Source organism: Corvus hawaiiensis, chromosome 12 (assembly GCF_020740725.1).
Source record: "Corvus hawaiiensis isolate bCorHaw1 chromosome 12, bCorHaw1.pri.cur, whole genome shotgun sequence".
Classification (NCBI taxonomy): domain Eukaryota; kingdom Metazoa; phylum Chordata; class Aves; order Passeriformes; family Corvidae; genus Corvus; species Corvus hawaiiensis.
The window spans coordinates 2460663-2485779 of NC_063224.1; the positions used below are offsets into that span (position 1 = coordinate 2460663).

The 25117-nt window shown below is 62.2% G+C and overlaps 1 protein-coding gene across 4 annotated transcripts in view; it reads left to right on the forward strand.

The window, feature by feature from the left end:
• Positions 1–950: 950 nt before the first annotated feature.
• GSE1 (Gse1 coiled-coil protein) overlaps positions 951–25117 on the forward strand; it is a 100668-nt gene continuing 76501 nt past the window's right edge. For 3 of the 4 annotated variants that reach the window (XM_048316683.1, XM_048316682.1, XM_048316684.1), the window contains exon 1: positions 951–2321. In XM_048316683.1, the coding sequence (XP_048172640.1) occupies positions 1341–2321 (981 nt within the window). In that variant the 5' untranslated portion in view covers positions 951–1340. Of the gene's footprint in view, positions 2322–23468; positions 23487–25117 lie in introns of those variants that run through there. The other variant, XM_048316685.1, reaches the window with a different exon arrangement.

The following is a 25117-nucleotide window of genomic DNA, read 5'->3' on the forward strand; positions in this document are numbered from 1 at the left end:
CCCCCCGGGCCCCCCCGGGCGGGCAGGTCGCGGCGGGGGGGCCGGGGAGGAGCCGGGCCGGGGGCGCCGGGGCCGGGAGGCGGCCGGCAGCCGCCCTTCCTCCGCGCCGCCGGCGGGACCCAAACTTTCGCACCGAACTTTTATCCTGGCTTTATTTTTGTTGCTGTTCGTGGATATTTTGTTGCCGCTGGGAGCTTTTTTTTTTTTCTGTTGTTGCCGTTGTTTTATTATAATTTTTTTTTTTTCCCTTTCCTTTCTCGCTGCCTTCCCCCGGCGGGAGGAGGCGGGCGGAGGGGTGGGGGGGGAGCGCTCCGCAAACCCGCCCCCCGAGCCTGCGTGTCCGGCGGAGCCGCGGGATGAGCCGGGGGCGGCGATGAGCGCGGCGGGGCCGGGGGCGGCGGCGGGGCCGGGGGCAGCGGCGGCGCCGCTCTCCCGCAAGCAGCGGCTGATGGCCGCGCTGGCGGCCGGCGAGGCGGCGGCGGCGGCGGGGGGGGGCGGCCCCGGGGCCCCGCAACCCCCGGCGCCCCCGCTCTGCTGCTTCATCTGCGGCGGCGGCATCAGCCGCGGCAAAGAGCTCAAGCTTCAAGTGCGACCCCCCCCGCGACCACCGGCCCTTCTTCCCCTTCCTGCAGCACCAGGAGCCGGCGCCCGGCGCCCGCGCCGTCTCGGCGGAGGGCTGCGCCCTGGTCTGCGCTGTCTGCCGCTGCTTCCTGGGCGAGCAGTGGGACTCCTTCGAGCGCAGCCGCACGCCGGTGGAGAAGCGCATGTACTGGCTCAAGCGGCCCCATCAGTGCGAGGCGGCGGCGGCGGCGGCGGCGGCGGGGGGAGCCGGGCTGCGGCGGGGGGCCACGGGCTGGGACCCCGCCGCGCCGCCGCGCCGCGCCGCCGGCCACCCGGAGGAGGAGGAGGAGGAGGAGGAGGAGGAAGAGGAGGAGGAGGAAGGGCCGGCAGCCGGCTCCGAGCTCTCCGAGCTCTCCGACGCCGAGCCCCTCTCGGAGCCCGAGGGGGCGGGCGGCGCGGCGCGGGCCCCCCCGGCGGCGGGGAGCGAGCGGGGGCCCCCCTGCTGCTCCTCGGACAGCGAGATCAACATCACCAGCGAGGAGGAGGAGGACGACGAGGAAGGCAGCGAGCGGCCCGCTTGGGCACCGGGCACCGCCTGCTACATCTGCGGCAGCCCCTTGGCACCCGGCGCCCAGCACCGCGTCCACGTGCAGAAGCAGGAGAAAACCTCGCCGGGACCTTTCTTCCCGTTCCTGTGGCTGCACAGCCCCCCGCCGGGCGCCCAGCCGCTGTCTCCCACCGGCAGCACCCTGGTGTGTCCCTGCTGCTTCGCCTCCCTCATGCAGCAGTGGCAGAGCTTCGAGCTGGCCAACGTGCCCGTGCTGCAGCGGCTCTACGTGGTGCCTCTCAGCGCCGGGGCCATGCCCGCCAAGGGCCGCCGAGGGATGAAGGAGGACGGGACGGGCATCCCGCCGGTGCCCGAGGCTTGCTACCTCTGCGGGGAGGAGTGCGGCAAGGAGGCGAGGCCGGTGGCTGCCAAAATCACCAACGGCAACGCGAAGAGCACCATGCACTTCCCCTTCCTCAGCCTGCTGCCCTGCCCGCCCGGCGCCAAGGGGCTGAACAAGCACTGGGAGGTCAGCAGCTGCCGCAAGTGCTTCGGGGTGCTGCAGGACCTGTGGGCCATGTACAGGGCCTGTCACAACGAGGAGCTCATCTCCTCGGTACAGAGCTTCCTGGGGCGGTACCACCAGGTCTTCTCCGCCGGTGACCTCGCCGGTCACCCCGCTGTCATCAAGCCTGGTCCCACCTCTGTCTGCTACATCTGCGGGGCCGAGTTGGGAGCTGGTAAAGAGTTCCAGCTCAACGTTAACCCACCGGGGCGATTTGGGGAGAAGGAGCCCTTTTTCCCCTTCTTGACGGTCTACCCACCCGCCCCGCGGGCCAGACCGGCTGACTCCACCGGGCTGGTGGCCACCTGCATCCTGTGCTACCACGACCTGCTGGGACAGTGGCTGCAGCACGAGGGCAGGAACTCCCACCACCCCAGCAGCGCCTGGTCCCGGCAGTACAAAGTGGAGACCTTCGTCTGCTTCTTCTGCCGGCAGGAGAAGAAGAGATGCCTTGGATTAAAAGCGGTTCAGGTGGCCAGGCTTCCCGTCTTCCTCTACACCCTGCGCGTGGCCAACAGCCTGCTGGTGGACGATGGGAAGCAGCTGACCATCGGCGCTTGTGCCGAGTGCGGGGCCGTGGTCCTGGCTGGCAAGAGCATGACCCCGCCAGAGCTGCTGGCAGTGGCACCCCCGGCTCTCCTCCCCAAGGTAAGGCAGTTGGCCCAGAGCCCATCCCTCCTTTCCCAGCACTTCCCACCTCTGGAATCCAGGAGGAGTTGGAGCAGTGACATAGATGGATGCTCTTCTTTTGGGTCTGGTTCCTGGGGGCGAATGCTAATGGATGGGGTGCCTTTAGCAATGAAATTTTGGAGCTGTCAAGCTGTGAAAGAACAGATAAAAACCCTTCCAGGAGGTGGGAAGAGCCAAGATCTGTCCCGTTCCAGAAGTGTCTGTGTTATTGGCAGCTTCGCACGAGGGAGGTGGGAGCCAGGACAGAGGAAATCCCAGTCCCGTCCCGCTTGCCATTAAGGGTGCTCAGAGACGCCAGAGGGGCGGGAGGGCTGCCTGGCCTGCCCTCCATGGGAGCATCCTTGGGAAGCTGGAAGGAGCTCATGGCCTCTGTGGGAAACTTCCCAACTTATCCCTACTTTTACAAGGCACCCTAATCAAGGGATTTCCCTTGGAGAAACCCCAGTTCTTCCCACAGCTGGGGGGCTGATGGGTGGCCACAGGGCTGGGTGCCCCGCACCCGTGCTGCTCTGGTTGTTCTGCAGTGAGGGCCCCCAGGCAGCGTCCCCTTGGGCCCCCCTGAAGGGTGTCACTGGTGTCATCGCCCAGCTGCTGCCAGTTTCCCCAGTTGTTCCTTTCTGTGCCTCTCCCTGGAGCTACACAGGTTGCTTTGGGGGCATCAACTCGAAAGCACATGGCAGAGCAAAAGTTTATTCCTCCCAAGCTTGTCTTTCTCGTGGGATGGGGAAATAACAGCTTTCACCCCCAAATTTCCAGCCTGTGGGAGCTCTCCAGAGCCACCGCTCTGTATCAGCAAACCAGGCCCCAGGCTGGGCTCTGTCAAATGCCAACATCCCAAATCCCTGAGGTCATTTTCAAGGCCTTTCGGCTCCATCTGTAGCCAGAACCCTGTGGCTCTCTGAGGCACTGGCATTTTCTTTAGAAATGTAAACCAGCCCTTCCAAGACAGCGCTCCTTTTCTCTCCCGTCGCTCGCCCTTGGCTGCTTACAAATATAATTTCCCACTCAGCTGTGCTGGCTCCTGAACTGGGGGGGGGGACGACACTGCTTGGAAAGCCACCAGACAGGAGCTGCATTCACCTGGAGGGTGCCAGGATGGCACTGGAGGTTGGCTTGGCACCGGTGCTGGGAATCCTCTGGAAGCCATTGCTTTTGGGGGGTTTCCCCTGGCGTCTGTCAGCCTGAGCTGGATGGTCCTGACATAACTTCGGGTCATTTGTGCATGCAGGTGGTTCATTTTCATGGTTGCTGGGTGGGTTGTGATGCCTACGTGGTCACGGGTCTGGTGGCATCTGCGAGGTGCTGGTGGCCATGGAGGGCTCAGGAGGCAGGCGAGTGGTGCTGATCCAGGAGTGATTTTGGGGCGCTGCCCCAGCAGAGCCCAGGTGGGTGCAGCTGATGGGAAGGGGATCATCTGCGTGTCCCCAGCTGGTTTCCCAGGCCTCTGCCCCCTTGGTGTCCCCAGGCCACCTCAAGGGGACAATACAGACAGCAGTTCTGCTCCAGCATGGATGGGTGCTCTGGGTGCTTCCCGTGGGGTTCCTCAGTGACCCCCCCAGATCCCAGCAATTTCTCAAGCACGCCACTCCTCGTCCCTGCTGGCCCCAATCCCAAACTCCCAGAGTGTGTCCCGGGGAAGGGACGTTGTTGAGTTCCTCCTCTTTTTCCCGGGTTTGCTAATGAGCAAATTAAGGGGCTGCTGCAAGGGGCTGAGTGGCAGGAGGCACAGCAGAGCTGCCTGGGGACAGCGTGGCGGGGCTCTGCCGTGTCCTGGTGGGGACTCTGGCTGGCCAGAAGGTCCTGGCGCATTTTCCCTCCCTGTCTCCACATGCTTTCCAGCAGGCTGAGACCTCACAGATGTCAAGGTTATTTAAAACACGGCTTAATGCTTGGGTAGGGCACTTGGTTAATTTAGCTGTACCCTTGTTCAGTCACGCTTGCTGGTGTAAGTCACCCCAGATGAGCTTTTCACTCTTGTGTGACACCCAGATTCCCATTCCAATGGGACCAGGCCGGAGGGAATGAGCCTGAGCAGTTAAAATCCTCTCCCCAGTTCTCCTTGCAGCTCTGCAACTTCCTTTCTGGGCTGCACTTGCTTTTTCACACCCCATGCCCACAGAGCTGTGGCTTGCTGCTGTCCTGCCTGTGTATTTGTGGACACAAATGGCTCAAAGCTTGAGGTCAGTGCCCCAAAAGCCACCAGACACGCCCACATCTCCCTCTTTTAGCAGGGCAGCAAGAGCAGAATGGGGTTAAGGCCCTCTCTGTAACAGAATGGAGGTGCTGATGAGGGACCCCCACATCTGAGGCTGGTTAGGGAGGAGCCAGCGATATTTTGGGTGGGTGGTGGCTCTGCTGCTGGTTTAGTGGTGGGGAGCAGTGGAACCAGTGATGCTCTGTGGAGTGTGTGGTGGGGCCTGAGGTTCTCCTTGCTGCAGGAGGATCTCCTGGAGGTGAGCTCTGCAGAACCCTGCTGTGGTTGGCGTGTGTGGGGCGGGTTTGGGTTCTCCCCTCCGAGAAGAAATGGCAAGGCTGGGTGTGGAAATGGCACCCGGCATGGGCATCCTTTGGTTTGTCACCCTCGGTCCCCAGATGTGCACCGTGAGAAGGGATTTTCTTTCCAGCTGTGCCCCTTGCAAGGGGAAGCTGTGCAGATCTTTGCCCTTACTGGTGCAGGGCTCTGAGTTTGGGGCATCTGGGTGGGATATCTCCTCCTGCTGATCTGGATAAACTGCCTGTGCATCCCACTGGGATGTGCACCCACCCCAGGAGGAGCTGGTTCCTCGAGCAGCCGCTGTTGGGAGCGATGGCTTTGAATAAACCATAAAAGGCCCAGATTTTGTTGCTTCTCAGAGGTGACAGTGACCTGTGTCCCTGGCTGTGCCTTCTGAAGTCACCCCCAAGCCCTCCAGCCCTCTCCCCAGGGGTGAAGTGCTGCGTTCCCATCTCAAGGGCTGCTTGTCCTCAGCCTGCCTGGCACTCTCAGTGTCCTGTGTTCCCCAGGAAAAGCTTCCCCTGTCTTTCAGCTCTTCCCATCTTTGCCTTCCACTCTCTCTCTGCAGTTATGTAAAAGTGACTCCTCTTGAGGTTTTCTGGGTTTTTTTCCCCTTAAATACAACTTCTTGGAAATACTTTCAGGTGTCTGGAAAGCTCTCAAATCCCACCATAACTCAAGCACAGCTGTTCAGGACAACCAAGTGATCAGGCCCAGCCACATGGGTTCATGAATGGCAGGTCCTTGTCCCCTGATGTCCTGTGACAAGGTGACCCACTCCGTGGGTGAGGGAAGGCTCTGGACGTTGTCTACGTGGACTTTAGGAAATGCTTTGGCAGCGTTTCCCACAGCATTCTCCTGGAGAAACTGGCTGCTCATGGCTGGGATGGGTTCCTCGGGTAAAAATCTGTCGGGATGCTGGGCCCAGAGAGTGGCGGTGAATGGAGACACATCCCATTGGTGGCTGGTCACCAGTGCTGTCCCCAGGGCTCAGTGTTGGGGCAGCAGGGCTGGGGAAGGCTCTGGAGCCCCAGGAGCGGCTGAGGGAGCTGGGAAAGGGGCTCAGCCTGGAGCAAAGGAGGCTCAGGGGGGACCTTGTGGCTCTGCACAAGTCCCTGACAGGAGGGGGCAGCCGGGGGGGTCGGGCTCTGCTCCCAGGGAACAGGGCCAGGAGGAGAGGGAACGGCCTCAGGCTGGGCCAGGGGAGGCTCAGGGTGGATATTAAGGAAAATTTCTCTGTTGAAAGGGTCATCAAATCCTGGCACAGCTGCCCCGGGCAGTGGGGGAGTCACCATTCCTGGAGGGATTTTACAGATGTGTAGGTGTGACACTTGGAGACATGGTCAGTGGTGGCCTTGGCAGTGCTGGGGGAACGGTTGGACCCGATGATCTTGGAGGGCTTTTCAAACCTAAACGAGTCTGTGGCTCTGTGTTCAGTTTCCTTTGGTGCTGTGTGGTGCCCTGGAGGTGTTGCCATCCTGCTCCTGGGAGCAGCTGGATTCCACTGCCTCTCCCAGCCTCGTCCTTGGGCCGGTTTCTGGGAATCACGTGGTGTTTTCCATGCCCCATTCCCGCTTTTCAGAGCACACCTGGGGCTGGTTGTGTGGGGCTGTGCCTGACAGGGCACAGGCAGTCTCCAGGGGTTGAGTTCACTGTATTTACTAATTGCCAGCAGTGCTGTTGGCTCAGCTGGGGATTTGGCCCCCGCTGCAGGTTCCGAGCTCCAAAGGTCATGGCTGCGTTTCCAAATCACCGCGTCGAGCTGACAGCTGTTGGTGGGCACTTTCCTTTTGGCTTTCGAAAAGGGCTTTGGGCAAAAATCAAAGAGTTCTTGTGTTCTCCACTAAACATTGTCCCACTGATGCTGAGTGGCAGCCAAAGCTCCTGGATGCCAGAAAAGCAAACCCAGAAGGCAGGGAGTGATGCCTGAGCCCTCCTCCTGCATTGCACCAGGCCAAATTATGGGATATATGGGTGCACTGCAGCATGAGAATTCAGAGACCTGTGTAGGAAGAGCCCCAGGCACCTCTGCCTTCTTCGCATCTTTTACAGATTTTGAGGGAATCAAAAACCTTCTGGCCACTGGCAGTGTTTTGGGTGGTGGTGCTTTTTTGGCCAAGCTGGTGGCACCTCTGTGTGTCCCCAGGTGTCACGTGTGGGGTCCAGGGGGGTGGCACAGGCTGCGTTTGGCTTCTCCTCATGCCTTGAATAAGGAGCGGAGCTGGTCTTACGTGTCTCAATCTTTTGGCTTCCAGCTCAGGTCGGTTTTGGTGGTTCTACCTGTGCTTGTGCCAATTTCTGCCACCACGAATTCCAGCAGCTTCAGAGCAAAATCAGGCCAGTTTAAGCCAACTTCATTGAGATAAACCTGTTTAGTTTGCAGCATGGGAAGGTGTTTTTAGTGGGGCCTACGCTGCCTTTCAGCAAAGCAGCTGCTGCAGCCAGCCCCGACCCGGGCTGGCATTTTCAGATGAGATCTCAGTCCCAGCACGGAGGTGGCAATATAATCATGATATGACTTCATGTCTCGGGGCACGGCCTCCCTCGGGATCGTGTTCCCAGATGGCAAACAAAGAAAGAACACGGGGAAAATGTGCTGTGTGCTTTTTCCTGCCGCTGAGCCCAGGGGTGCTTTGCTCTGTGGGAACTCGCACCTGGCTGTCCCTCCTCCTCCTCCTCACCCGCCACTTACCTCGTGTCAGAGTCACCCCCTGGCGTGGTGGCTTGTCCCCCTGGGGTTTCCAGCCGGGGGTGTGTGTCCTTCAGCCACGCTGGGGGAGCAGCACAGGGGTCTTTGCTGTGGCCGGGCTGACCTTGCTGGAGCAGCTGTCCGAAATTCCAGGGCTCCCGCGCCGCTGCCAGCGCCGTGTCCTGCAGACCTCGTGCTGACTCCACAGCTCACCAGCTGGCTGCTATATATTTATTTTTCACCCTGCCCTCCCTGCTCTTTGCTTTCTCCCTGCCTTTCCCAAAAGCAGCAGCGCTGCAGGACTGGCAGCTCGAGCAGGCACCTGCCAAAAACGCTGGTCTGACACTGTGCTGCACCCCCGAAATACCCCCTGTGGGCCCCCTGGGGAGAGGGACCGGCTCTGCTCTCACCCCATGCAGTGAAAATGCTTTTGCAACCGCCGGAGCATCCGCAGCAGCCTCTGGAGTCGCAGCCAAGTCGGGAGATGGGGTAAAGGGGCGGCCGGACGGCTCTGGCTGCTGCGGCCGGACAGATGTTTTGTCCAGACACTTGGCCTTTCTCAGCCATCCAGGAAGCCCGGTCGCAGAGGGCAGCCTGCGATGCTCTTTGGCTGCTTCCCAGCGAGGAGGGACTTCCCTGCACAGCAGAGTGGGTGCCTGGTTTTCCAAGCACATCAGGAATGGCAGGGGTTGGCTTTTCACCCCCCAAGATACCAGCTGGGTCCGGTCCTGACGCCCTCGTCACTGTCCTTGAGTGGCAAGGAGCTGTCTCAATCTCCTGAGCAGGGTTTGGGGACCCACGATGTTTTGGGGCACAGGGCACAGCTGGTTTGCCAGGAGCCTGTTTACATCTCTCTGGCTGCAGTAGGTGCCCTGGATCTGTTCCAACATTGGTTTGTGGGGTGAGGAGGGCTCTGTTTGCTCCCTGATGGCTCCTTTGCTTGGAGATGGTCCTGTGCTGCTGGACAGCATCTGCCCAGATGTTCCTCCCCGCAGCAAAAGGCCTGTGCCACATGCTGCCATCCTGGCCTGGAAGGGATGGCATGGAAACTTCCCTCTGGTGCCTCAGGGGGACACTGCCCTCCTTGGGGGCAAATCCAGGCAGGTGGTGAGGCAGGAGCATCCCTGGGAGCTGGGGCAGGAGCCCGGCTGGCAGTGGCAGCCTCCCAGCCGTGCCGGCCTCTCTTCCGCAGGGAGCAGCTGGCGGCGGGAGCCTTTCCAGCGGCACGATTCCCCCGGGCCCCGTCCCAGGGCTGGGACAGCCCCAGGTCCCCCCATGGCCAAGGCGGGTGGCAGCGGGGCCTCGAGCGTGCCTTGGCTCCTCGGTGCCGCGCAGCGACGCGTGCCAGCCGCGCTTTGGGGGCCGCTCCTGTGCCAGAGACATCGCTCCCGGCCATCCCAGCCTGCTTGCCCTCCCTAGGTCGTGGGGAGGGTGCCGGAGCCCCGGTGCCAGCCCAGGCTGCTGCGGGCAGGTCGTGGTTTGCTCCCAGTGCTGGGTGAGCAGCTGCTGTGGCCTCTCCCCGGCACATGCGAGCTGAGCTGTGCCATGGCTGGATAAACAGCCTCGTGCAGCTGCTCCGGCTGCTGTGTGACTCCTTTTCCCTGCTGGATCTTCGGCAGCAGGGCAGGGATGAAGGGGATGGCTCCAGGGGGAGTTTTGGCTGGGCTGGGAGAAGGGGGACATTACCTGGGTGTGCTTGGCGGCCTGGCATGGGTATGATGCTGCTTCTCCCTCTTTAGTTTCCTTCTTTTCCTCCTCCCTTCCACATTAGCATGAGTGCTGCTGGGCTTTAGGAGCTCTCAGGAGGCTGAAGTCATCTGTTTACCCACGGAGCTGGCATGCTTGGAGAAGCAGCTCTCCCGGCTTTCCCTCTCCAACCTGCCGGGGAGGTGCCTGTGCCGAGCGTGCCGTGACCTGCACCAGGGCAGGGTGAGCCCTGTGGCTGCCCCGGGCTGCCTCACATCCCATCGCATCCCATCGCATCCCATCGCATCCCATCGCATCCCGAAATGGGGCTGGGGTGTCTGTGCTGTCGTGGTGCAGGTGTAGGAGCTCCATCCATCTGGAGAACTTCCAAGACGCTGTGTTTTGGTGGCTGTATCCAAGCACTGGTGCTGGATGGGCCATTCCCGGTGGCACAGGGACCTGCTGCAGGATTTACCGAGGGTTATTTCATAACCCCTGGCACACAAACTCAGGAAATCACCGTCTGCCCTGGTGCTGCCTCTTCCCGCCGGCTTCCGGCAGAGCCGGCCACGGCATCGCCTGCCCCGGTACCCTGGGAGAGCCAGGTCTTGGCAGGGGTGAGCAGCTGGGTTTTAGGGCTGGTTTTGACCAGGAATGCATGGGGAAAGTCCTGGCACCTCCCATGAGGGATGTGGAGAGGGCAGGAGGGCTTGCAGGGGCTGCTTTGCTCTCTCCCAGCTCCTCCCAGTGAATTTTTGTCTTCTGCTTTAGAGCTGAAGCAAGGCTGGGAGCCAGCTGGGATGAGAGGGAAGGTCCTGATGTGAGAGGGGTGGTGGCCACCCCACAGCCAGGAGCAACCCCCCCTTGGTTTGGGATGGACAGCTGCCTTCCCTGGCCGAAGGGCAGGAGCCTGGACTGCTCCCAGGCTTCCAGCCCCTCTGTGACCCCCTCGAGGCTGTGTCCTGATGTGCTGTCACCCAGCATGTCCCCAGCACCTGCTGTTTTGGGACTGGGGATTCCTGCTGTGGGGGCATCATCCCTGTGGGATGTGCATCCCATGGCACAGCCCAGGCTCTGCCACAACTCCATGCAGGGGAGTTCTCCCAGCTGACCCTCCAAAATGGTTTTAATTGTCCTCCCCAGCCTTGCCTCCCTTGGAAACAGAGAGTGGGTCATCTGATGGATCCAAGGGGCCACCAGCAGCCATCTCTGTCCCTGGGGGCACCAGGGAGGGACTTTGGAGCTGGGAACATTTTGGTGACAGCCGGGACATTGGGCTCTCGCTCAGTGTTTTGCAGGCACGTCGGGACAGACAGACCCGGGAGGGAGGGAGGGACGCACAGACAGCTGAGGGTGTGGGGCACACAGCAAATTGCCACCGTCACCTTCCAGCTGCTTCCAGCATGTTTCTGGAAAGGGGCTGTGAAGCTTTTCTTCGAGTGATGATCAGGTGCTGATGATTCCAGTTATTGTGCTGGCCAGGAATAAATGTGTGGGTATGTATAGGGATGGATGGATGGAAGTCTCCTGCTCCCCTCCTTGTCCTCACTGCTAAACCAGCCACATTTTCTCCTCCCCGTCGCTCCCCCCGGCTCTCAGAGCAGGCAGCAGGAGTTATCCTGGAGTGAAAACACGGCGAGGACAAGGCCCTTCAGTTTTCCTGGGAGGCAGCGGTGCCAAGGTCAACCTGGTGTGGGGACAGGGCTGAGTTGTCACTGCTGGCCCTGGTGGGCACCCCGGGGGTGTCCGGGCTGTTCCCAGTGCGGGGCTCCCCGGGAATGGGGGGAGCAGCTCTGCTGCCTGCAGACAGAGTCCAGATGCTCTGGCTGCAGCGTCTCTGGAGGGGGAGATGAATTCGCTCCTGCCGTCTTCTGTTTTCAGTCCAGAACATCTGCACAGTAACTGGGAAATCTGGGCTTTCTCCTGCTTCTCAGCCAGGTCCTGTCAGCCCTTTCCTCTTCCAAAAAGGGGTTTGGTGTTGTTTTTTTTTCTCTCCCCTTCCTGCTGTTGCTTGTGCTGTGTAACCTGCTCCCTGCTGTGCATCCTGTCAGGGCTCTGCTTGGGTTTGACTCTGTGAGGAGCATTTGGAGGGACCTCCCCATCTCAGCCACCGCCTGAGCTCAGGGATGTGGATCCCCGGGAGCAGATTTTCCTGTGGGGCTGTTCCCCTGGGGCACTGGGATCACCCAAGCTGCTGTATCCCTCATTCCAGTGGTTTTTCCCCGTTCTCGTGCTGATCACGCTGATCCTGCATCCCGGAGCCCGGGTGCTGCATGCTGTGTGCTTGGGGCTGGACAACCCCTCCCAAAAGCTGGCACTGGGAAGCATTTGAGGCTGCAGCAGGGTGGGGGCCACCCTGCTCCCTGCTCCCTGTTCTTTCCAGCAGTGAGTGGCTTGGCCAGGCTGGCCTCGGGCTGGCCAGGACAGCTCTTGGCTTGGCAGTGGTCCCACACGGGTGAGGTTTATTCCGTGGCCGCTGGCTCGGGCTCCTGGCAGGGCTCTGGTGGGTGCTGGGCACCTCCTTTTCCTTGCTGCTGCTTCCACCATACCCTGGGGACCCTCAGGAAGTGTCATCCCAGTAACTGAAGCCCTGGAGGAGGAATAAATCCGTGTCCTGTGCTCTCACCCTGACCTTCCCCACCGGAGCTGCTGGGGCCCGAACCTGGCTCCATCCTTTATCCATCCCTGCTCTTTCTCCTTCATTTGCAAAGATTTCCTCCCTCTTTGCTCATCTCTTAGTCCTTTTGCTGTGTTTCCCCAGCCCTTGCTGCCCTAGTTCTGGCTGCACTGGCCCCGTGCCCGGTGCCCTCTGCTCAGAGTGGAAGGAAGGGCTCCGGGGAAGGACAGCAAAGTCTGGATGATGCCAGCAGGGTTTGTCCTTGGCTTGGACAAGGGACTGACCCCCTCAGAGGGGCTTTGGGGCCATGAATATCACGGGTGCTGTTCCCCCAGGCCAGCAGGGGTCTTGCAGGATGCAAAGAGACAGTGGAGGAGGGGATGCCCCCTCTTTTGGCACTTTGGGGACCTTGGGACAAAATGCAAGTGGTGCTGCCTCCCCCTGGGTTCCCTGCTTCCAGAGGAGGGGGGAGAACCCTCAGGACGAGATGATTTGGGGTGCACTTGAGAGCCAGCAGGCTGCCTGGGGGGTGGCTGGGCAGGGTGGCTGCCAGCTGGGTACCTGGAGGTGACGTATGCCCGGTGCCCCCGTCCTGGGGACGGCCACACAGCACTGGCCTCACAGCTGCTGTTTCTGGCCAGTCCGTGGCCTCTGCACCGCAGTCACCACCGCCGGGGCCGGCAGCTGCTGCCCTTTCCCTTCCCATTCCCTCAGACCCGTGGGATGGATGGAGACAGGATGAGGAATCCCCCCAGCGTGGGCAGCAACGGAGCAGCTCAATCCCTCCTGGGATCTTCCCTCCAGCCCCGTTTTCCTCCCGTTTAAACGCGGGATGCGGCTCTGTTTGGTGGGCGGCTGTAAAAATAGCACTTGGTTTGAGTTAGGAGGGTGGCGGGGACGGGCTGGGAGGGGGCCGGGGTGCAGGGGGAGGTCCGGTTTCTCCCTTTCCTGGAGGAATTAGGGAGGCCACATGCTGCCAGGAGTGTTTGGCTGGTAGAGGCAAGCGGAGGCTCCGAGGAGGCGAGCAGGCGTCCGCACAGATGGAAATTTGATCACCCACGGCTCAACAGATTGTTTGATTTATTTTAAAATCAAGCAGATGGCTGCAACAGGAGTTTGTTTAAGTTCAGCTCCGAGCTGGGCCAACGGCCAGGATACTCGGGGGTAGGCGTGCCAAAAAATGTTCAATGACTTTGGTCATCACCCACCTCTCCTCCTCCTCCTCCCCTTCCCTCGCTCCAGCGCACACACCCCGCTCCCCCTCTTATCGCATCCTCGCCTTCATCTCTTGGCTCCTGCATCTCGCTTTGTCTCTCCCGGCGGGCGCAGCCTTGCCCTCCGCTTTTTCCTCCCCTTCCCTGCACTCCAGAGGGTTTAACTCTTCCCCAGCCGTCCCCTCGCCCTGGTTCCCGTGTGCTGGAGGGGTGCGGCAGGGGTTGTCCCCGGTGGAGAGAGGGACAACCCCCACCCCACGGCTCTCTCCTCGTGTCTGTCTACTCTGGGACCAGTTTGGGGGGCATGGAGATGTGTGGGTCCTGGCTGGATGCCCAGAGGGATACCCTGTCCCATACCCTGCCCCCCATGGCTGTCCCTCCATGGTGGGGAGGGCGTGGGTGGATCCTGGTGTCCCCCTGCCCTGCCCTGCCCTGAAATGGTGGCAGCCTGAATGAGCCCCAGCAGTGTGGGATGCCCATCTTGGGGTGCGAGGGGTGACCTGGGCATGGAGAGGAGCCCCTGCTGCAGCCCGTGGTGGCTCTGGACGTGTTCCTGCCCCGCTGCCATATGGCCGGCAGGGAAGGGGCTGGAGGAGCCAGTGGGAGGCAACCTGGGATGTGCTAAACTGCTGTCAGTGGGATGGGGCTTGCTGTGCTCGGGGCTTTAAATCACCCCGTGCCACCAGGCTGGCACTGCCCGGGGGGTCTGACCACCCCGGGGTGGCACAGGGTCCCCAGCACGCGTGGCTGTGTCCCCTCAGCCTGCCAAGGGATGTCTGGTTTGCTCTCTGTGGCAGGGACAAGGAGCTCTCTGCATCTCCTGCGGAGAGTGGGTGGGATGCTCCAGGACCACCGGCCATCCTTGGTGGCCTCAGGATATCCCTGTGCCCCGTGCCAGCTCCCAGCACCAGGGCAGGTTCTCCCTGCAGGTTTTCCTGCCTGGGAATTGCCCGTTCTCCCATTTCTGGGAGCAGGACAGCCTATGGGCTGTGGGATGAGGCTTCTCCCCAGCTCCGGTCTCCTCTCCACGGCGGGGGCTGGGGGCTGTGGGTCCTGCTGGGAGGAGCGCGTGGGGCTGGAAGGGGTTAAGGCAGGCAAAGGAAAACAAGAGTGCTGCAGGGCCTGGGTGGCTGACAAGCCAAACAACTGTTTTTGACTCACTGTTGCTGCCTTGCCAAGTGCAATTGCTTCCACATTCCCATCCCCTGGCTGCAGGGGCGCGGGGAGATGTTGGCTCTTTGCGGTCAGGAGGGGAAGGGGGATGCCGGGGGGGAGCAGCAGCGGGAAGGGCTGGCTCTGCACTGCTTTCTCTCAGCTCAGCTCTCTCCTGTTCCCCTCCCTGGCGAGGGGCAGGGGGTGATGCTGGCCGGGGAGTGATGCTGGCAGGGGAGTGATGCTGGCAGGGGAGTGATGCTGCCAGGCTCACTCAGGCCAGCTCCTGGTGGAGCATCCCCTTCTGCCAGCCCTGAAGGCGGGAGAGGGAATGGGGGGGCTAAAATGCACCCCCAGGGTGTCTGCCCTGCCTTCTCCTGCTGTTTTGTCTGCGGGGATCACTCTGAAGAGTGGCTCCTTCCCTGCCAGGGGGTGCTGGTGGGTGTTTGGGGTCAGCAGCACCCATTTCGCCCCCCTCCATCCTCCCAAGAGTGGAGCCCCGCATCCTCAATGTCCCAATTCCAGCCGTTTACAGGGATCAGGAGTGACCCCACTGCAACCCTGCTCACAGATGTGGGGTCTCATGTGGGGCTGGACCCCCCACCATGCCTGGGCGGCGGCAAATCTGCCACCAGGGTTTGGGGGACACAGACAAGCCCGATAAAACCCCCAGGCCTCCGAGTGCTGGTGCCGGTTGTGTTGGAGACAGGAAGAAATAACTCCTTGGAGAAGAGGCTGGGGAGTTACAGCGAAGATTTGAGCTACTCAGGGTCGCTGCTTTGTGGAGTTAATTATCTTCTGAGTCTGGGTTTTTTGGGTGTTTTTTTGAGTTGGTGTTGGTTTTTGGTTTTTTTTTTCCGCTTCTCGGGATTATTTCTTGGCAAATGAGGCGTCATTCTGAAGCACTGAGCTCTGCTCCCTCAGAACTCCTGGCTGCTAAGTGCTGTGGAGGAGATCCTGGTCCTAAAAAAAACCACACACCAAAAAAACCACCCTCAAAAAAAGCCCTGCTGCTTTTGCAGTGCGAATATGGGGTCTGGGACAGCTCAGGATAGATTCTGTGTGTGTTCCTGGAGCTGTTTCCCTGGGGAAGCCGGAGCAGGAACCTCGTGTGGGCACGGGCAGCACTGGGATGGGCAGGGGAGGATGTGGAAGGGCACTTGATCCCTGTAGGATTGTGAGCTGTTTGGGGTCCCCCACAAAGTCCAGCCTGGATTGGAGGGCCTGGAAGGAACCCCCAGAATTTGGGAAGCTGTGAGGGTGTGCTGTGAGCTGACCCTTGGGTGAGGAGGGGTTTTATGGGGCATTTTTTGTGGCAGCTGTTTCCCTGTTTGGGGTGCTGTGGGGTTGGGACATCGCTCTGGCATCAACATTCCCGTCACCCTCGGGCTCCTGGGGCTCTGCTGCCGCCTCTCCGCACTTTGGAGAGGCCACTTCCTCCTGCTGGCTGTGGAAAGGGTCCGTCTGTGCTGGGACAGGCGGGCCTGTGATGCAGAGGAGCTGGCCTGGATGCTGTCGGACAAATGGGACGCATACCTGGAGCTGCTCCTGCGGGATCTGACTCCTCTCGCTCCCGCTGCTGGTCCCTGTTTAATCTCAGCCTCGTTTGCTGAATCCCAGGGGAAGGAGGCAGCGGCAGAGCAGGAGCTGGTGGCGCTGGAGGTCGGAATGGAAATCCCTTCTCCTGTTCATGCTGCAGGAAAGGACCCCCAGAGCTTTGCCCAAAATATCCCATGTCCACGAGGGATGTGGGAGACCCGCTCACGCTCCGGTCTGGCACCATGGGGACAGTCACACCATCCATCATCCCGTCTCCAGGGGAGCTGCAGTCCAACCTCTGCCCCTCTCCTGAGCATCCACCACCCTGCAGGACCCATCCGTGCCGCTCCCATCCCCCTGGCATCGCCTCACCACGGCGAACCCCCAAACTCTGCAGAGGAAGCCAAAAGGCCCTCCTGGCATGCCCCAGCCACAAGTGGCAGGGGATGCTCGTGTCCCTGTTGTCGGACACCTTGTCAGCTCCTAATCCCGACATGAGAAGGCAATTAGGGGCCGGGATCCCCTTCCCGAGGCGGCAGATGGGGCGCGGTGCCGCCGTGGGGCTGGGGCTGGGGCGGAGGGGCCGGCTCTGCCTCCTAATGTGTTTGCAAATCCTCCCCAGCTGAGGGGATTAAAGCCGGCATCTGGCTCGCTTTAGAATATTAAAACAAAGGGAGTTGTAGGCGCCATGATCGGGGGCAGGCGAGGGAGGGAGCGGGGCCGGGGGGGGCCTCCCCATGCTGGGAAAGTCTGCAGGAATCCCCCCCCTCTCCCAGCCCTTCCACGAGGTTTTCCCTAAGGACCAAACCCAGCGCTGGGGTGAGGGCAGCAGGGCACAGGCGGCCGCACCCGGGGACCAAGGGGGGATGCTGGAGGCGGGTGGGCTGCGGGGGTGCTTTTTGGGGCGGGGGGTGGTGAGGAAGGTTTCTCTCTGCTTTTTCCACCCCGTTGCGCTGTTCTGGAAGCGGCAAGAATTCAGGAAGCCGGCGTGCGGCGAGTGCCAAGTCAGGCTGTACCGCAGCCAAGCCCCTGCTTGTTTTCTCGTCTTGCTGGAGCCAGTGAGTGACCTTATTAGCTTAGGGGGCAGCTGCCTTATTAACACACATCTGGCGGCGAGGGGGCCGCATAGGCCTGATATTGTCTCCCTGCCTGCTACCAGCGTGGCTGGGGGGGCTCCCCCCGTGGCTTCTCCCACCCCTCCCGGTAGCAGGGCTGGCATCCAGTCGGCCCCACTCGCCCCATCCCCCTGGGAGGGGGTTTGTGCTGGGGGGCCAGGATTAGGCAGATGGGGTTTGGATTTGTTGGGGATTAATAATTTAAGATGATAATCTGTGTGAGGCTATCATCTGCAGGGGAGGGAGGGGTGTGGGGTCCCCCACCAGCGCGGGGGGCCTGTGCTGCCAGCATTCCCATGGATGCTGCCCCATGTCCCATCTTCCCTATGGGGCAGGCCCTGGTTTTTGGGGCACAGCATCGCCCTGCAGGACGAGATCACTCAGAGGGGCTGGACCACCCATGCAGCATCCTCCCATCCCTGCCAGCAGCCGGGGTGGGCACTGGGATTTCCTTCTGGATCAGCATCGGCGTCTCCTGCAGCAAGGAGAGCCTCCAGCATGCCTGCTTCGGGACTTTTCCAGCACTTTTGGCTCCTGAAGCGGGTGGGTTCCCAGGAGGATGGGAGCTGGGAGGCTCCTGCCGTGCCAGGACAGGGAGCTGGGGGCTTTGCCATGTGTCGAATCACCCCAGGCCCTGCTCTGGCCTGTCCTGTGGGTGCACATCCCACTCACAGCCACCCATCAGCCCCATGGGGGACTGGCCCCATGCCCAGTGTCCACCATCACCCAGAACTGCCCATTTCCTCTCCCTGGATATAATCAGAGCCAAGCTGGGAGCACCCCTGTGCCGCATCCCGGGGGATCCGGGGCAGGCCAGCTGGGGGGTGCTGGGTGCCCGCCCTCCCCTCCACCACACAGGGATGCCCTTTGTCCTTCTTGGCGTGTGGGGGAACTCGGCAGCTCTTGGCTTCTCCCTTCTGTTTTGGAAATTCAAAACATTTGCAGGGCGGCCCACTCGCGCCCTGCCGCCACGGAGAGAGGCACTTGGCTGACTCCTCTGCTTTCCTTGGCCGCTGCTCCCTCCCGCTCACGCTCGGGGAGGGCCTTTTCTCCACCTCCTCACCCCTCTTTTTTTTCCTTTTCCCCTTTTTTTTTTCCTCTCCTATGCTGTAAGCTTGGAAAAACACCCCCCCCAGCCTGCAGGAAAGGCCACCAAGGGGGCCGGGCAGCAGAGCCCAGGGCGAGCGCGGTGCTGGCAGCGCCGGTGCCCGCTGGCCCCTGGCACTGACCTTGCTCTCCGCTGGGAAGGGCGGCTGTGCCGGGCGGCCGGAGCAGCCCCGCGCTGCTCCAGCGCTAATGAGCTCTGCCCGAGCAGAAGGATTAATTAGCTGCTGGGAGGAGGAGGAGGAAGAGGAGGAGGAGGAGGGGGGCATCCTTCTGCGGGGACTCTGGTGCCACCGGAGCCTGGCACGGCACAGCGCCCAGGGCTGCGGCACCGGCGGCGTTTTTGGGATGCTCCAGGAGGAGATGTGGCTCTTCCTGGAGCAAATGCATGAGCCAGGTGGGGAGAGGGAATCCCAGTGCCACGCTGGGAAGACACAAGAGCTGCCAATCAGTCACCCAGGCTGCTGCTCTTTGTATTCCATTTTTTCCCCCAAAAAGAGCCTCGTAGGTTTTTTTTTTTAATTGCTGTTTCTGTGCTGTTGTCCCTGTGGGAATGGGAACCGAGGGTGTGACATGGATGTGTTAAATACGTCCCCTGGAATCTAAAATGTCACTGCAGGGGACGAGGTGGCAGCTGGCTGGGAGCTGTGTGTGGGCAGGGCCTGGCTGTGTGCTGGGGCTCGGCCCTCACCCCAGAACCCTAAGGGCTCAGGGATGCTCAGGAGCATTGTATTGGGGACTGTCACCCTCCTGGAGGGGGGCCCCAAAGCTGGCTTGGGGCTTTTGGTGTCACGTTAAGCTGGGGGGATTTTGGGGGGGAGGGTGGCTTTGTGCCTTGTCCTCCCCTTGTCCTTTGTGCCCCTCTCCTCTCCGGAGAACCAGACATGGGGCAGGGGTGACATCAGGGAGGCCCCGGAGACACAAGCAGGGACATCGTGTCGAGGCCGGGAAGGTCGCAAGGATGCGGAGCTTGAACTTGAATTAGATGGTAATTGCGACGTGCCTAATTACAGGGAAAGAGCAAATCACTCCGGTGCTTCATAAAGTGTCTGACACGGAATAACGAGGATAATTAGCAATCAGACGGGAAGCTGCTGCCTCCCCGGCCCCGAAAGCCCTGGGGAGCCCCACTCCCCCTCCCCTCCGCAGAGCATCTGCCCCTGCCTGGGGTGGTTTGTCCCCCCCAGCATGGGACAGCTGCCCCCCAGTCCCCCCAGTATGGGACAGCAGCCCAGCAAAGCCACCCGAGCTGGGGTGAGGTGCAGCTGGTGGCTGTGTCCCCTGCCCAAGGGGGTCTGGTGGCTGTGCCAGTGTCCCTCCCCGTGTGTGTGTGTGTGTGTCCAGGTGTCCATCCCCACGCGGATCCGTGTCCACGTGTCCGTCCCCACGGCCGTGTCCGTGTCCAGCCGTGCAGCTCGTGCCTGCTGCCAGCAATGCATTAATGCTGCCTGACGCTAGAGCGCACCACAGGCATGTCGTGACATCCTCCCGGGGACACGGCTCCCAGCAGGACCACCTGCCCCGGCCACCTGCCCGCGGCCACCCCGCTGGGCACCCCCGCTGCCCTCGGTGGCCGCAGGGGACGTGAATGGGTGTCAGGGCTGGGACTGGTGGTGCCTAATTGCACTCGGACGGCTTGGGATGTGGCACCCCAAAAAACCCCCCAGCCATCCCAGCCTGGCTGCTGTCACCCGTGGGGGACCGGGAGGAGGGCAGGGAGTGTCTGGCTCCCAATTAGCTGCACCCTTTAATGATGCTGGAGTTGGTGCAGGGAATGTGTGTCCCCCCTCAGGGACGCTGGGTTGTACTGGGGAGCTGATCCTAAACCTTCCATCCTCTCATCCTGCACCCAAAGGCTGAGGAATATCCTCCCTCTGGGCATGAAAGGACCTCCTAGCCCCAAAATGCCCCTGGGTGAGGGGTGCCAGGCTGCTTTGGTGACTTCACTCCAACTCCTGCTTGCCCTGCAGCCACCTCACTGCTGTCCCCGCCACCTCCCAGACCAACACTGGCAAGGCACATCCCTCTGCCCCTGTCCCAGCACCTCCAGGGAACCCCACAGCAGATCCCACCATGATTTTTGGACTGGTCCCACCGCTGGGTTTGCAGAGAGGGCTGAGCATGCTGGTGCCATCGTGGGGATGATGTCCCTGGGCGTCCCTGAGTGCCGGGGCAGGGTGGAGGTCACGCTTCCCCATCCTCCTCTGTGCCTGTCTCCTTCCTGCCTCTCCTGCTGGCTTCTCTTTTTTGTTTCCCCCTCTCAGAGCAGCTGTTCTCTAATAAGCTGTTAATGATGATACAGTAAGTAGGAGCGGAGAGTCCTGCGGGAGCTGCCATGATTTGTGTAATTGGCCTCAGAGGAGACAGAAGTATCTAATATTTACATGCCGGTATTAGTCCCCTGGGAGCCTGTCTGGGCTGCCACGGGAGGCAGCTCCCAGCTTCAACCTGTCTGCTCCCAGCTGATGGATCCTCAGATCTCAAATGGATGGGAATAGCCGGATGGGAATGTGGGGGGGGATCCCCCCCAAAAACCTGCTGAGCATCCCCACAGCTCGGCACCCAGCCGGTTTGTGGGAGCAGCGGGGTTGGGCTGAGCTTCCAGAGGGAGGATACTGAGGTTTGAGGATGAGGAGCTCTGTGCTGGGCTGGATGGAGGCAGGAGCTGGAGATGCCCCAGAATGGGTTTACCAGGGCTTTGGCCGGGCTCTTGGGGCACAAACCTGTTCCCGAGCTGGCTGGTGCCTGGAGCAAGGAGCGGCAATAGAGAGGGCCACTCGCCATGCGGCCACCAAGCACCGTCTCCCCTGTGCCAGGGGCTGGGGTGGGTCCCTGGGAGCTGTGCCAGAGCTGCTGGCAGGGCAGGTTTGGAAGCAGAGCTGTCACTGTGCTGCCAGCAGGCCGGGTGAGCCATGGGGCTGGGCAGGGACTGCCCGGGGTGATCCTGCCTGCAGCTGTAAGGCCGGAATGCCAGGGGAAACTGAGGCACGGCTGGGGAAACTGAGGCACGGAGGGCTGAGGAGCAGCCTGCCCACCCTCCTGCCAGCCCTCACGCTATGGGGCCTTGCCTTGGGCTCCATCCTGTGCTGTAGCGTGGCCAGGGTGCCACCAGGGCTTTCCCGCTTCCCTTGGCACCTCCTGGTGTCCCCAGGGCTCTGGGGCTGTCCCCTCCTGCTGGGGGTCAGTCTCTGGCCAGGATTCCGCCCGTGCCACTGAGCTGAGCTGTGCTGGGATGCTGGGGCTGTGCTCACTCCAGTGCTCACATTCCTGCACCCCCAAACCTTCAGAGACCCCAAAGGAGAGTGTAGGGACTGGCATGAGCACATCCCCGCTGAGCAGTGGGGCCAGGGAGTGGGTACATCCCAATTCCCTGCCTGGGGTGGAAGTTGAGGGGTGCCATGGTCCCCCAACCCGTCTCCCAGTGCACATTGGTGTGCTGGAGGGGCCCCCAGCCCTGTGGGATTGCATCCCCAACCTTTTCCACCCGGATTCCCACTCTCCCATTGCCTTGGCAACCCCTGGCGTGGTGACTCAGAGCCTTCTGCAAGGGGATGTCTCACTGTGTGCCCTCCCCATGCTTGGGGTGCCCTCCGGGGGGGATGAGAGGGCTGTGGGGGCCTGATGCGGGTGGCCAGGGGGGTTATTTTATGGGATGCCAGGCTGGGCACCGCTGTTGACCCCGCAGAATCAAAGGCGCAGTGTTTCCCAACCGTTTCCCAAAAGGCAAGTGGGCACCTTTGCTTTGGAGGTGGCCTCATCCTGCCCGCTGGGACTGGGCTGGGAGCCACCCGGACCTGGCCCCGGGGTTATCCGGGGTCTCCTGCGGTGGGGAATGGCTGTGGGGTGGAGGTCGCTGAGCCCTGGCAAGCTCGTGGCAGGGGTGGAGGCGCTCGGGTGGAGTCTTGTGGTTCTACGCTGGTGTCACGGGGGGTGAGGAGCTGTTGGCTCCTGCTCTTCCCTCATCCCTCCCTCCCTCCATCCCTTTTCGGTTGTCCTCCCTGCTCAGGACGTTCCAGCCTCTCTGTCCCTGGCTTCCTGCCAGCCCTTTCCCACACTCCCTAATCCTGGGCTCCAGCCCTGGCTGCTGATGCCCTGGGAGCAGCTGCTCAAATCTCCCCGAGCCAGGGAAACAGGACCTGGCCCTTGACCTCCTGGAGAACCTGGGGGGGTGGCAGGTTTGGCGTGGGGACAGCAGGGGTGTCCCCGAGTCCCCTGCTGTGTCTGCCACCCCTTGTCCAGGGCAGAGAAGATGGATTTATGTTGGCAAAGGGTGCAGTGGGGAGCGGGGCAGCACCCCTGGGTGCTCTCAGGCTCTTATGGGGCTGAGGGGGGTGTTCACAGCCCCTCACACCCCTGTTCTGTGGGTGTTTGGGGGGGCAGATCCCCCCACCTCCTTCCCTCCCTCCTGCCTGATCTGTTCAATCTGCTAAGCAGGGGAATAGTGCAGCCGCCATCTGTGAGCCTGCCAATAATGGGATTAACTCCTTCCCCTGGCCGGGGCCGAGCCTGACGCTCTTTCTGGCACCCCCTTTCCCGGGGTACCCCCTCCTCCTGCCTGCCGGGGGCAGCCAGCCCGCCAGGACATGCCGGTGCTGATGTCCCAGGGCAGTGATGTCCCAGGGCTGGCTGGGGGCAGCGCCAAGCTGCCCCCACGCAGATCTGAGCCACCAGCATGGACTCACCCCCTCCTGCCTCAGTTTCCCCTCTCCTACCTCAGTGCCCCCCCTTCTTCCTGGTTTCCCCTCTTCTGCCTCAGTTTCCCCTTTTCTGCCTAGCACGGTGGATTTGGGGCATTCCAAAGGGCTCTGTGCTCCTGGCAGCGCAGGGGCCGCTTTCCCCGCGTGGCAGTGGGAACACGGGCAGGGGGAACGCGCTGAGCTGTGCCTGAACCCCCGCGTGGGGGTGAGTCCTGCTCTTGGAGGCAGAGGAATGCAGGATGCGAGCCCACCCGCCCGGGATGCTGCCGGGGGAGGGATGCAGGGATGCGGGATGCGAGCCCAACCCCCCCGGGAAGCTGCCCGAGGCTGGGGCAGAGGCGACACCGCACGGGGGGGGTTCAAGGGACCCCCACCCCCAGCGCTGCAGCTTCAAGCCCTTTTGCCGGGGGCGGGATGCCCCCGCTAATCCTCTTAGGCTGCGCCCCGGAGCAGCTGGCGAGGCTGGCCCGGCCGCTGCCCATCCTCCCTCCCAACAGGTGCCCCCCGGCCCCCTCCCCGCCGGGGCTGGGCGGGGGGCTCGGGGCTCCCCGCAGCAGGCAGCGCCCCCCTCCCCTTCCCCCGAGGCTGGCCCGGGAGCGCTCATTAATTATCTAATCTTCCCTTTATGTTTAATTTACAGCCCCGCGCGGCTCTGGCCATATGCTGCTTTTGTTGTGTCTGGCTCTTTGTTGTGGCAGGCAGCGGGGGCTGGCGAGACCCCCCCCCCCCCTCACCCCCATCCTTTGATCCCCCCCTCCCCTCCCAGCGCCACCCTCCAGCCACCCCCACGGCACGGTGGCGAGCCCCGCGGAGGGGGTAAGTGCCTTTTTCTCGGTTATTAATTTCCCTGACCCCCACCCCCCCAGCTCAGCACAGCCCCCACCCCCCTAGCAGTGCGTGCGTGTGTGTGTGTCTGTGTGTGTGTGTCTGTGTGTGTGTGTGTCCCCCGCCTCTCGCCGGCGGCTCGGGATGTGATCGCGCGTGTGCGTGTGCGCGGCGCTGCCTCCTCCCGCTGCCGCCGCCGGGGTCACCGCGCCGCCCGCGCCCCGCACCGCGCCCCGCACCGCGCCCCGCACCGCGCCCCGCACCGCGCCCCGCACCGCGCCCCGCAGCGCCCGCGCAGGTACGTGCAGGGCAGGCAGCTGCCTGTGCCATCCCCTCGGACTGTCCCCCTGCCTTACCTGTACCCCCCCCCGGCTGTACCTTCCATCCCATCCCATCCCATCCCATCCCATCCCATCCCATCCCATCCCATCCATCCCATCCCATCCCATCCCATCCCATCCCATCCCATCCCATCCCATCCCTGTACTGCCCACATCTGTACCCCCTACCTCCCGTCTGCACCTCTCTCATCTCCACCTGTACCCCCCTCACGCCTGTACCCCCCTCGTCCCCATCCTAAATGCCCCCACCCCCTCCTGTATCCTCCCACCCCTCTGTGCCCCCCTACCCACAGCCTCTACCTCCCCGCCTGTACCCCCCACCCCTGCCTGTACCCACCCCATACCCCCAACCCCTGCCTGTACCCCCCACCCCATAACCCCCATCCCACCCCCCATTCAGCCTTGAGGGGGGCACCCCACCAGCCTTGTTGGGGAGATAAACCTTGTAGCCCCACCCCGACTTGTTGCGTGTCCCCCCCCCCAATTTCTCTGTGTGTGTGTGTGGCTCCTGCTGTGGGTGGGTGTGGGGACACAGTGGGGGGACCCCTGTGGCCCCCTGGCCTGCGGTGGGTACTTGAGGGGGGGGAGTCTGTGGAACTTGCTGCAAACTTTGTGTGGTGCTGCCAGGTGCCTTCTGCACTTCCAGTTTTTTCTGTAGTTTTTTTTTAAAAAGTAGTAAAATGTTTTTTCTGCACCCCAGCAGGCCCATACACAGCTCTAATGGGGTGCTTGGGGGGCACCCCAACCCGGGGGCTGCAGAATGTGCACCCGCCCTCGAGGGGTTCATCTCTGGCTCCTGTGGGGCAGTGGGCAAAGGGTTTGGGGCATGTGGCCACTGGGGCAGCGCAAGGCTCCATCTGTGGGTGATGGGGGGCACCTCCGGGTGCTCTGCTGGGGTGCTGAGGTGGGATTTGCCCCCCCAGTGAGGGATGCTGGTGGCCTGGGAGGTTGCCCAGCTGGGCTCTGCCGGTCCTGGTGTGGGCAAGACCCGCACCCCCCGGCTCGGGGCGGCGCGCAGGGGGCTGTGCTCGTGCTGTCTGTCCGTCTGTCGGCACCTCCTGCAGCTGCTGCTGCCCGCTCCCTGCCCGCGCTGTGGGAGGGTGGGTGCCAAGCCGCCAGCCCGCCTTGGCTGGAGGATCCGTGTGCCGGGCCAAGCGCTGGGCTTGGAGCGCTCCGGCAGCGGTGTAAGGTCACCGCGACCGCCGGCGAGGTGGCCCTGCCGGGGCGTGCTGGCTGCTGCATGCCAGGAGCCACGGGGTGGTGGCAGGAGCTGGACCTGGG